At 41.5% G+C, this 12,962-nt stretch overlaps 1 protein-coding gene across 2 annotated transcripts in view; it reads left to right on the top strand.

The window, feature by feature from the left end:
* Positions 1-7,398, top strand: part of HEG1 (heart development protein with EGF like domains 1) — a 125,093-nt gene extending 117,695 nt beyond the window's left edge. Inside the window, exons 18-19 of one of the 2 annotated variants that reach the window (XR_002324410.2) lie at positions 453-587; positions 1,031-1,121. Coding sequence is in view for 1 of the 2 variants with exons in the window: in XM_020985998.2 (XP_020841657.1) it covers positions 1,031-1,180 (150 nt within the window). In the remaining variant the exon portion in view is untranslated. Of the gene's footprint in view, positions 1-452; positions 588-1,030 lie in introns of both variants that reach the window. The other variant, XM_020985998.2, reaches the window with a different exon arrangement.
* Positions 7,399-12,962: the final 5,564 nt, after the last annotated feature.

Here is a 12,962-nt window from a genome sequence, read left to right as displayed (position 1 = left end):
TTTGTGCCTCAGTTTCTCCTTCTGGGGAATGGAAAAAATACTTGTATCCTAAATGCCAAAAAGTGGGTAGCATGCGTTGTAGTCTCCCAGTAGAAAAGAGCTCTGCGAATTTAAGGCATTCCTATGTGAAGAAAGGCAGCATGACAGAGTGGGTAGAGAGCTAGCCAGGAAGATGTGAGTTCAAATCTCACCTCCAATGCATTCTGGCTGTGTGACCCTGGGCAACTCTCTAAGACTTCAAGTTCTGGAGAAAGGGCTGTCTTATATGTTGGTAGAAACAGTTTCCTCACTTGAGAGTTCCTTATACCAATGAAATCATGGGTCCAGCCCCTAGCCTAAATGTGGTGCCATTGTCACACCTTCTGTCTACACCAGTGCTTTTCCTAAAGGTACTTTGCCAACATTAGTTGTGTTTAAGGATGCTAATGTTATTGTCGCCTCAATATTATCAGGAGAGCTGCATGGTGTACCAGGAGAACAGTGCGGTATAGTGGGAAAGCTCTGCATTTGGAGTCAGAAGACCTGGATTTGAGTCCTACCTCTGCCACTAACTAGCCATGGGACCTTGGGCAAGTCTCTTAAACCCTGTGAGCCTCAGTTTCCTCATCACTAAACTGGCTAGAATGCTGTCTGCACTAACTAAATCACAGGATTATCATGAGGGTCATTTGAGATAAATACATACATATATATGTATATATGAAAGCACTTTTTAACTTGTAAAGTGATGTGTCAACGTAAGGCGTAGCTCTGTTTTAAAAATGGAAGAGCTGAGACATGGAGAGAGTAGACATCTTGTGAGAGATGTTGGCTTTGGGGAGATAGTCGTGGCAGATCTAGGAAGAATCCCCACTTCTAGCACCCTACCCTGCACGTTGCTACCTTGTCTCCCCATTGAATTTCGTAAAGTGCAAAATTAAGTGTTTAGAATAATTTGATTATTGAATTTAAATTCAAGAATTAGAAATTGATTCCTCTCTCTCTTTTTTTTCCCTTTCAATCCCCCCCCTTTTTTTTTTTGATGACTTAGCCCACAAATGTCAGGAACCCAGAACTTGAACGAAATGGCCTCTACCCTACCTACACTGGCTTGCCAGGATCTCGGCATTCTTGCATCTTTCCCGGACAGTATAACCCTTCTTTCATCAGTGATGAGAGCAGGAGAAGAGACTACTTTTAACATCACAGGACAGTGTGCAGCCACTGTCATTCTGTGTTATTTACACATGAATTCTATCTACTCAAGGAATGGAACCAGGAAGACCCCTGGAACACTTGCTGTTTCACAGACCATTCAAAGTTGAAGTTTCCATGGCAGACAAAGGATGGGACAGAAGATTTAAAGATGGCAAAGACTGAAAAGAATTGCTCAGTTACAGGCTGCTCATTCTTTACTCTTCAGTGTTCATCTGTGTTACTGTGAAACATGATAAAGGCTCAGTAAGAACAGATTTGATTTGAGTGACATGTCATGGATGCTACCACTAGGAATGAGTATAAATGGTTCGGGGCCATTTCAGAAACCCAGCTGCTGCTCAGTTTAGGCTTCAGTGATTTGGCTTTGTTTGTTTGTTTGTTTGTTTTTTATACACTTTGCCAAGCTCAACGTGAGACTGCTCCAGAACAGAATCCTGGCTACTTTGGACAGTTTCATTGGATGTTGTCATTAGACAGTCACCTTGCAGCAAAGCATTGACTGTTTTGAACTTATTTGTCTCCATAATTGCAGTCTTCCTCAGTGCCTACGTGCTGAACAGTGAGTGTGTACTGCACACTCAATGAGTGTCCAGAGGCACTAGAGAAATTTTGGTGTAATGTATAGTCTTCTAATACGCTTCTAGATCTTTTTCTGTAGTTTCGAGCCAAACAGAAAATGAGTGGTGAGCCCAGGATTTACTGTATCACAGAAGGTGACAAGAAGTAAGGTTGTAAAGTGCCATAAACTGTTAGAAGAAACATAAGTTCTTTCCCAGTACGTATTTTATCATGACGATGTCCCTTTTCAAAAAATTATTCCCTCTTTATTGAGTTTAAGAATTTCTTTCAACAACCTGGGATCAAAGCAATATCTTGTAGAGATAGTATTAGTCATAATGGCTTATAGAATCAGCTTTGAAGTCAAAGTATCAGTTCATCTGCCCTTCATCCACAGTTGGGGCCAATGGATATAATTTGGAGCTGACAGTAACATGGCTCCTTGGAAGAGGAGCACATGGACCTAGAAACCTGTGGTAACCATTTCCTGCCTGCTCCCAGTCTATGAGAATGGAATGGTGCAAAACCATCCGTTTTGTGCCATTGGCTTTGCCCTAGGCTCATGTTCATGACAGAGATCACCTTCACTGAGACAAGCTCTTGCTTATGTATTATAAGGAATTTTTAAAGGTGGGAGTGTAGTGTAGAGTGTGTGTGTGTGTGTGTGTGTGTGTGTGTGTGTGTGTGTGTGAGACATTTGGGTTCGAACTGGGTATTTCATTGCTTTGGGGAAAGAAGCTGGAAACAACTGTCTCCTGTGATTGGATGTTGACAATTGCTGGAGAAATTGACTGAATAAGTAACCTGGTTTCACTGAAATGACCATGCCATTGGAAGCCATACCAGCTCTTCATAAAAAAAATAAGAAGGTGCCATATGTAAGTTCTCCTTACATATCTGTGCTGACTGCATCTGTAACCTTGTCCATAGGGCTATGTGTTAGAGAGTTGATCATTGAAAGCTGTTTCTTCATTGAAGAAGTAACATGTAAATTATTTTCTCTTGTCCATCAGTCTACCCTTTTTTGTACTACTATGTAGTTCCCTTGAAACTCAGAAATATTTCAGGAATGTTATCAGACAGCTAAGGATTTCTGCACAAGTAAAGACTTCAATGTCTGCCTTTTGGAAAGGAATGTCCTATATATCTATTTATTATGCCCATGATTTAGGGCTTGCATTGTCAACCTGAACAGCACTCAGCGTCTGGAACTAATACCTGTGAAACTATGTTGAGTCACTTCCCAAATAACACCCTGGTGTCCAGATAAGGTGAAGAAAGAACAGATAGGAAAACTGTTGCCAACACAGAAAGCTGAGTCTTACTGACAGCAGACTTTTCTGGAAATGGCTTAAACACTTTGGGAGCAGTTATTTCTGCTCAGTGGAGGGATGGTTATTTCCGGATTATCACAGCTCTTCAAAATGCAATACAGTAGGACAAGCTACTTCAAACACTTTCACTGAAGCATGACATTATTCTGATAGCACTGTTTGGATGAATGCATGTGTTTTTCCATTGGTCCCCAGAGGCTCTCTCTCATAATTACAGTTCTGCTATTGCAGAGAATGCTAGTTGGGTGCAATGCACCTTAGTTGTTAAAACAAATTGGCTGTCACCTTACAGGATGAATTCAGGTGTCGCTGATGGATGCTATGGTTTGTTTTTTTTTTAAAAGGAATTAAAAACTTCCTTCTGAATCATGAGTAAGATCTCCACAACTTTTTCAGAATCTAGTAATGCTTTCTGCCTCGCCATCTCCCATCCTGGTGACCAGCTTAGCGTTATTACTACCTATCCTTTGTGTTGCTCTATTCCAGCCTAAGGCCTATTATCTTTATGATGGGAATGAGCAAGAGAAGCCAGTTAGGGGGCACAGAAGTGGTGGGGAGACTCCACTAGGGCCTATATGATTACAACAGCAGCAGGCTGCTTCTGGGCAAACTGGTGATCCTAATGGCCTCTGACAAATGGAGCAAACCATCACCTCCTGGGGCAGGGCAGTGACCTAGGTATTCTACCAAATGATGACCTTGTCTCATCTCAGAATCTTTTTTTTTTTTCGCTAGGCAGTGGGGTTAAATGACTTGCCCAGGGTCATAGCTACGAAGTGTTATGTGTCTGAGGCCTGGATTTGAAGTCAGGTCCTCCTGAATCGAGGACTGGTGCTCTGTCCACTGCGCCACCTAGCTGCCCCCTCAGAATCATTCTTGAGAAGGATCTGGGAATCTGAGCCTAAGTTTAAAAGAGAGAACCATGTAACTTCAAAGACTTTTTCTGCACTGGCAAAACTTTATAGAGGAAGTTATTTCATGTGAAAATGAGGGGTTTCAGAAAGTGTGCTTAGCATAGTATCTCCACACGTCTCCAAGTGATCTAAGGAGGCAAGTGGGTCTAAGGAAGTGTATTCTAATTGTTAATTGTATGGAAGAAAGTGTGTTTGGGAAGAGTGGAGCTCAGTTTTCCAGTTTGAGCATAGGAATGTAGCTTTAGAACCAAAAGGGACCTTAGAAGAGGACATTTAATCCACTTTCCTCATTCTACAGAGGTGGAAACTGAGGTACAAAAGAGATTAAGGGACTTATCCAAGGGCACATAGGTATTAAGTGAGAAGGGAGGAAAGAACATCTGCTAAGCTCTGTAGTCATGGAGGTAACAATTCAAATATCAGTTATATGCCTACTGTGTGCAAAACACTGGATGTGGAAAATGAGGGCAGTTTGGTCCTCCTGCTTTTTACTGACCTGGATCATGCAGGGTTGGGTAATACTAGTTTACATTCTTGCAACGTTGTTTCCCAAACAAGAGTGAGGCTATAGCAGGAAGAACAGTCTGTTGCTCACAGCATGCATACAGTTACTCTCCCTCCACCGCCCAGATTGCCCTCAGTGTCACTTCCCTAGTCCGGAATTTGTGACTCGTCTTGGGGGAATGGGGAAGGGAATGAGAGGAGGAAGTTATCAACAGTCACAGGAAAGGACAAAAGGGATCCTAATCTATATATGTGATCCATCTGTAAGGCAAGACCTGGAGTAAATGGGATCATAAGTCTTTAGGGTAAAACTGACCAAAAGGTCAGCGAAGCGTTTGTCTGGCAAAGAGGCCTGCCTTCTTTCTGTGACCCCTGGGCCTGCCCGGGAATGGCGTCCTTCATTCCATCTGATTTTCATGGGCCCTATTCATTGTTTACTCAGAAGAGATGAGACTAAGGCAGCCAAATACGTTCCTTGGCAGAATGCCTCCCTTCTCGGTGTCATTTTCAAAGAGCACAATTACGGCATTCAAGTTAAAGGAAGTTGTTACCAAGAAATTAATAAGAGCGATCTCAAATACTTTTAATAACTGCAGTGTGTTATTGGCATCCTCTCCAGCAATAACCAAATGATTATTTTTAGGAATAAAAAAATTAAGAAGTAGTCACGTTCCAGAAGGTGTTTTAAAATTTGGGGGGGTTTTCTTCTTGTTTTTTGTCATTTGAGGCCATTATGAAAACAGGAACCTAAGTCATGCCTACCCAGTGAACATATTGGCACATAGCTTTATTTGTCAGTGTTATGCTGTTTTGTTTTTTAACAAACAAACTTCTACAATCAAATGAGTGGAATCCCCTTCAAAGCAGTTGCCTTGAGAGGGTATATATAACTTATTCTGATGTTATTGCCAGGAACTCCTTTCTGAATTGCCCTTGGAGCTTACGGCACATTCTTTTGACTGGTCCCAGTGGTGGCAAATACTCATACTTCAAGGGTGAGTTTAACTTTGGGAAACAACCAAATTCTTGTGAATTGTAGTCTGGTGAATAAAATGGGTGCTCAAACTGGGTAGTACCAACATCAGTGAAAAAGTATAGAGTGACTATGAAGTAATAAAATTGGTTTTCTGGGGTGACTCATGAGCTGACTCTGAAAATAGTCCCCAAATATGTTCAATATGAGTTTGAACAACGGTAATAGCATTAGAATAAATGTACACTGTCAAGGTGACTTACTTTGAAGGGGACACAACTCATTTGGGCATAGAACTCTGGCCATCTTAAGAATAAAGATCAGCCTTATTTTTTATATCATAACCTGTGTTATACAACTTTGGCATTTCCCATATGTGACTGTGCCCACTGCTGAGATGTACACATGGACTCTGGAACCTTGGCACAGCTAAACCAGGAGAAGTCAACATTACACAGTTCAGGTGCTCTTGGCTTATCTTAGCCCAACACAGCCACTCAGCAACAGGACCACTGGCTCCTTATTAAAATTATTAAAAATTAAATTATTAAAATGACAACTAAAATTTTGGTGAGGACAGCTCAATGTAGTGCTTAGACTGCAAAATAGAAGCCCAGATTCCAATCGTTCAAGCAATACTTCCTCTTTGTTGAGCTGATGTACTAGGGCTAGGTCTTACTGGGGAGCAGATCAGTACATTTCAGATTTCCAGGCAGACAGTGGATATATTCTCTGAGCTTCCCTCTCAATATGTCCTATCCCTTCCCAAATATGCAAGACCTTGGACATCTGAGGACCACCTGATTCAGCCATTGTTCTCATGTTTAGCTTTTTATGACAACTCTTCACAGCACAATTCTTCCTTGTGTGATGGGTGCATATATGTATGTGTATGTGTGTTGATTTTGAGATTTGAGCTCTTAGGAATGTGAATTTCAATGCCAAATGCTTCTTTTATTTGCCCTATAAAAGACAGCTCCCTTCCTTTCCCATACTACAACAGTTTTCAGGAGGAAAAAGGACATTTCCTTTCTCTTTCCATCTTAATAAACCATTCCTTCAGGAAGAGACAATGATGAGATGTGTGTATGTATAATATATATGTATATATGTGAAGTACATATGTGGAGAAAGAGAGAAAAGAAGGGAGAAAGAGAGAAAAAGAAAGAGAGAAACATACATGTTCCATACTTTGGGTTTTGTGTGTCCTGATAAGATATGCAAATGTGTGTGTTTATTTTTGCTCTCTGATCCCCCAAAGAAATAGGATATAATAACCCATAAAAGTCATATATATTGATGAATTTGTTTAATTAAAATAGCCTTTTCTTTCAACAGAGTCACAATTCATCCCTCCAGGGCTAAGTGTCTCAATCTGGAGTGTAGATATGAGTCCAGGGATGGCTTGGATGGGGAGAAAGGATTGTGGGAATCTGATTCCAAAAACAGCTTTGACATCTGTTAGTTAGGTTCTTGTTCTCTCCCTTCCATGCACACCTGTCATTCATGTCCACCCCCTGCCCCCCCATCTCCACCTCTCCAAATGTGACCTTCTCTCCTCCATGATTGTACCTTTAATAGGAACATGGTATAATAGTCTCTGGGTTGACGTGGATTTTTTGTTTCATTACTTTTGCAGTTAAATCAAGCAAACAATTAGAAGATGTGCTTTGGGGAGTTGATCCCCACCATCCTGCCTCCCCTTTGTAGACCAATGAACTCTGAGCACCTGGTTTGTCATTTTAAAATCCTTTCCTGAGGATATTTGTTATTTAATGTTGTATCATAATTGCAACCTCCACTAATAATTCAGTACTGTAGCAGAAAAGTGTGATTTGTAAGAATTGGTTATTTTTATACTTCTATCCACTATGTCTGGCGTTCTAGTCAGTAATATAATAAAAAAAAATTACTGTCACCTTCAGTGTTAACTCTTGTGTATTAGATAGATACATCACCTCTTGTGGCGTATCTGTCATTTCATCTGTATGAGGATACTCCCTCCATTGACATAGAGCCCTTAGGGCCATAAGGAACTTTCAGGGGCATCTAGTGCAATCTTTTGTTTCACAGAGAAGGAAAATGAGTCCTGGAGAGGTCATGTGACTTGCCTAAGGTCACATCATAGTGGAAGTAAAAGGCTAGAGCCAGGATTCAAACTAAGGTCTTCTGACTTGAAATCCACTGCTTCTTCTATTGCCCCAAGCTACCTCTACTGATCATAGTCCCTCCCTCCCTTCTTAACAAGTCTGATTTCTGTCCATCTCTTTTTAATTTTTTTATTTATTTAATTATTAATTTATGGAATAAAACAAGCATTTCCATAACATAGTATAATAAAAAGGATAACTGCACATGAAAGTACAGCTCTATTATGTACAACTCACTATTCCTTTTACATGTATAATAAAGTTATCATGTAAATTTATTTTTTCCCTTTTTTTCTTCCCTCCTCCACCCCTGCCCTAGAAATGGCTACCATTAGACATAAATATGTGTGTGTATAAATATATATATATGTACGTAAAATCATTCTATACATTCTTCTATTTATGAGTTCTTTCTCTGGATACAGATAACATCTTCCTTCATATGTCCTTTGTAGTTATCTTTTAATTTAGTTAATTTGAAGTTAATTAGTCCATGTCTTTCAAAAGATCTTCCACAGAAGTAAGTGTAAGTCTTCCTCTGTGTCTCTTGCATGTATCCGTGTAGCATCTAGCCTATGCATAACTAGAAACAGTATAGGTAAGGGTATAAATTTAGAGCTAGAAAAAACCTTAGAGACCATTGAACCCCCTTCACTTTATAAACCGTTCCTCCTCTAGAGTTCTCTAGTACTAAGATCTCCCACTGCATCCTGGGCCATCTTTTGTCATCCTGATGAATATCTGGCCACTGAACCCAGATGGCTCTGGAGGAGAAAGCAAAGCTGGTGACCTTGCACAGCCCTCACTCACTCAAAACAAAGTCAATTGCAAGTCACATCCATCGTCTCCCTGACATCATGGTCCTCTTCGAGAACAAAGGACAAACCCCAACCACAACAAGGACATTGGGGAGGGGGTGTCTAGGCTCTCTGTAAATGGCTTCAGCCTCCACCAGCAGTGGTCCCTCAAGTGCAGGGAGGTCTTCCCTGTTCCCTAATACCATTTGACGCCTGAGAGTTGTGTGAGCATTGACTAAGGAATGTTTGCTTCAGAAGGTATAATCACAAATATACAAACTTATTCCCCCAACATGTAAGTGGATTATTCTCTCCCGTGTTGCTTCCCCATTCCCCCATTTGTACTCCTCAGTCTCTGGCAAGGGGAAGGGCATTCAATTCATGGCTTAGCTCAGTTTCTAGAGAGCACACAGCCTAGTGCATGGCTATATGGTAAATTAAATTATAGCATCATCACTTTAAAGCCAGGAGGGATCTTAGAAGACATTCAGGTCAAACATCTTTTATGGGCAAGGAAACTGAGGCCTAGAGGTATTAAGTGATTTACCCAAAGCAGCACATAGTTTAAATGGCAGAACAGATTCTAAGGCCTTGTCATTCATTCATAGCTCTTTGGTAGCATGTGATCAATGGATTCCTAGTCCATAGCTCTGGGATTGTTATAGTGTTCATGTCCCCCTGGTCTCTTCCAGAGATGGGGACAGGGTCAGAACCTGCCAAGGAGGGGTACCTGGATGATCTTTGTGGTGAGGGAGGGAGGAAAGGAGGTACAAGATATCAGTATGGAGCCATGGGTCACCAGTGATCAGCCAGAGTCTTTATGAGTCCCTAGTTTACGAGAAAAAATGCAGTAGCTTTATATACTGATAATTGGATGCTTTATAACCTACAAAGCACCCTGAAGATAGCTGTTCATCTTCATCATCATCATCATCATCATCATCATCATCATCATCATCGCATTTATATAGCACTTTACAAAATTATTATCTCGTTTTATCCTCAAAACAACCCTTGGAGGTAGGTACTATTATTATCCCCATTTTATAAATGAGGAAGCTGAATCTGAGGGAAATGAAGGGACTTTCCTAGGGTCACACAGCTAATCCTTCTCAGAGGTCAGATTTGACCTTAGCTCTTCCTGGCTCCAGATTTAGTGCTCTGCCACTGAGCCACCCAGCCAATCTTAACAAAGAAAGAGAATGAAGCTCAGAAAGGCCAGGGGCCACAGAGTTCAGTCTCAAAGCTCACTAAGCGCCTTGAATGGGATTCAAACTCAATCCATCACCAGACATTTACCAAATGCTTAGTATGGGCCAGGCTCTGGGCTGCAATTAAAAGGCAAACGTGAAACAGTCCCAGCCCTCATGGAGCTTATAGTCAATGGGGATAAGCAACATGTATGCAGTGAAGCAGTTAGGGAATAAATGAACCTGATTTCTGGGGGCATCAGGAAAGGCCACAGGCAGGAGGTAGCTCTCAAACTGGGGTTTGAAGGAAACCAGAAATTCTAAGAGTTTGAAGTGAGAAGAGTGCATTCTAGGCATTGAGGATAGCCACTCTAAGCAAAGGCGTAAAAGTGGGCACCAGAAGGTCACGTGTGAAGAACAGCAAAGAAGGCCAGCCTGGCTGGACAGAAGAACGTACGAAGAGGAGTAAAACATACAATAATCCTGGAAATACACTCTAGGTTGGAGCCAGCTTGTGAAGGCTTTTAAATGTCAAACAGAAGAATTTGTATTTTACTCTAGGTTGGGATGGGGAACCTGAACCCTGGAGGCCACATGTGGCCTTCTAGGTCCTTGGGTGTGGCTTTTGCCTGAGTCCAAGTTTTACATAACAAATACTTTTATTAAGGAGATTTGTTCTGTGAAGTTTGGATTCAATCAAAGGGCCACACTTGAGGACCTAGAGGGCCATATGGGGGCCTCGAGGCCACAGGTTCCCCACCCCTACTCTAGGCATAATAGGGAGATACTACAGTTTATAGGAGCAGGGGTGTAATAGAGTCAGACCCGTGTTTGGCTGGAATAGAATGAGGCTTAAGACAGGGAGACAGTCAAAAGAAAGCTGAAATAAGCCTGGTGAGAGTTAATGAGGGCCTTGACTAGGGCAAAGATCCTGGGAGTGATGGATGAGAATCACACAAGCTCAGTTTCTATCAAGTTTCACTTGAGATATGATAGGTCAACAATAAGACAAGATCAAAGGGTAGAATTTATTGAGTCTGATAAATTCCCAGGATACTACTCATATCCTGATGGTAACTGGTGGTTATTATTAGATTTGCTTCCAGCATACGGTCATAAAGGATCATAACTAGAGCAGATGGGAATGTTAGAAGTCATCTGGCGCCCCTTCATTTTACACACAAGAGAACTGACCCCCAGAGAAGTGAAGGTATTTGCACAAGGTAACACAGCTAATCAGCGATGGTCAGGATTGGACCTGGATTCTCACACTCCAAATGCGGGGCCTTTTCCACTGTGCCGTGCTGTGGCAAACAGCACTGGACTCAGGGCTCTGTGAGCCCATGACTCACAATGACACAGTGACACTGACTCTGTTAGCTTGTGGTTCAGTACTCAATAGTGGCTCCTGCTCTGGGGAATCAAGGCACACAGCTCTGGGTTGGCTGAAGTATTATAATCCCATGGTGCATAATTATTGCTGGCTCAGAGTTTTTGAGCATAATCCCTAATCATAGGGCAGTCCCCACATCTCATCCACATCAAGGCTGATAGTTATATTCCTAAAGCACAGGTTTGACCGTATCCCACTCTTGTTCAATAAACTCCATTGCTCTCCATTACACCTAGAACCAAACATAAACTCCTCTGAGTGTAATGTAAAGACCTTCATGTCCTGGCTCCCATCTACCTTTCCAGACTTAGTATACAGAATCCCCCTTCACACACTCTTTGATCCAGTTAAACTGGTCAACTTTGCTGAGTCTCACACATGATATTCAGCCTCCCACTTCCATGCCAATTTGTACAATCTCTTCTCCATGCTTGGAAAGCACTAGCTGCCTACCTCCACCATCTTGGAATCTCTAGATTCTTTCAAAGCTTGATTCAAGTCCAGCCTTCTATATGAAGCCTCTTTTCATCCCACTAGGTGCTACTGCCTACCTCAAAATTGTATGTATATATTCTGTAAATATTTTGTCCATGCTAATATGTACACATGTTGTCTACACCAGAGGGGTCAAAGATGAATCATGTGGTGCATAACACTCCTGAATGAAACCTGAACCTGAATAAAGTGTAAATGGGAAATGTTTAACAAAATAAATAAAAATCCAATAAAACATAGATATCATTACATTTTAAAATTAAGTCAGTGTGTGGCCTACAGGGATCCTTATGTATGAATTCATGGTCCCTGTTTCTATTAGAGTTTGACACCACTGGTCTATACAAATAGGACGTAAGCTACTTGAGGGTGGGACTGTCTTTTTTGTCTTTGCATCACCAGTACCTAACAGAGAGCCTGGCACATAGTAAGTGTTTAGTAAATATTTGTTGTAATTGATAAGAGTCCAGGTGTGGGATAGCTGACAGAGAGGGGTGGAGGATCAGAAAGACCTGAGTTCAAGTGCTGCCTTTGACACTTGGGCAAGTCACTTTATCTTCTTCATCTCTCAGTTCCTCATGCGCAAAATGAGAGAATTAGACTAGATGGCCTCTAGAATTCCTTCTTACTCCAAATTGATGATTCTCTGTAAGAGAGGGACGTGAGAACGAGAGGGTCAACAGTGCCAAGTGCTTTGGAGAGGAGAAGAGGCTACTATATTAGGCGAGGAGGTCATTTGTGGCATTAAAGAAAATCATTTCAGTGGCTTTCAGAGGACTAAAGCAAGACCACGGGCATCTAAGGAGTGAGTGGTAGAGAGGAAGGCGAAGTAACAAATGTAAGCCACTTTTCTAAAAGTTTATCATGAAAGGAATGGGAAAGATGACCTCAAGCTATTGAAGTCATAACAGAGTTTATTTGGATTTTGTTTTTGTTTTAGTTTTATTATAAGTAATGACTGAACATTTTTATAGTAGAGAGAAAAATAGTTGAAAATGAGAATCATGGCATTGGTAGGGCTAGGTCTTGGCCGAGGTGAGACAGGATCCTATCACCAAGGGGAGAGGGGGAAGGGTAATCTATGACTAGAAGGGGTGCAGGGGGCAAGGGAGAGGCCACCTTGTCCTTTAAGACTGGAAGAAAGGAGGAGAGGGCGAATGAAAACATCAGATTTGAAGTGTAGAAGTGAGGACATGAGGGAGCACACTGGTCACAACTTTCTTCCTCTATAAAATGAGAGGGAAAACCCCGGAGTGGTGTCAGACTAGATGATCTTGATGATTCCTTCTTGTTCTAACACTCTATAGTTCTGATTGAACTGTGGACTGCCATACAATCCAAATTTAGTAGCCTAATAGTAACTTATCTTGTTGTTAAGGAACTAGGTCAATCATTGATTAGACTCCACACCCAGCACCAGCCACTTAAGAATTGCCATTTTTCACTTCCTTATACAT

This window comes from Phascolarctos cinereus, unplaced genomic scaffold, assembly GCF_003287225.1.
Source record: "Phascolarctos cinereus isolate Bilbo 61053 unplaced genomic scaffold, phaCin_HiC Scaffold_726;HRSCAF=1367, whole genome shotgun sequence".
Taxonomy (NCBI): Eukaryota; Metazoa; Chordata; class Mammalia; order Diprotodontia; family Phascolarctidae; genus Phascolarctos; species Phascolarctos cinereus.
Note: the sequence above shows the minus strand (reverse complement) of the source record. Positions and strands in the feature narration are given on the sequence as shown.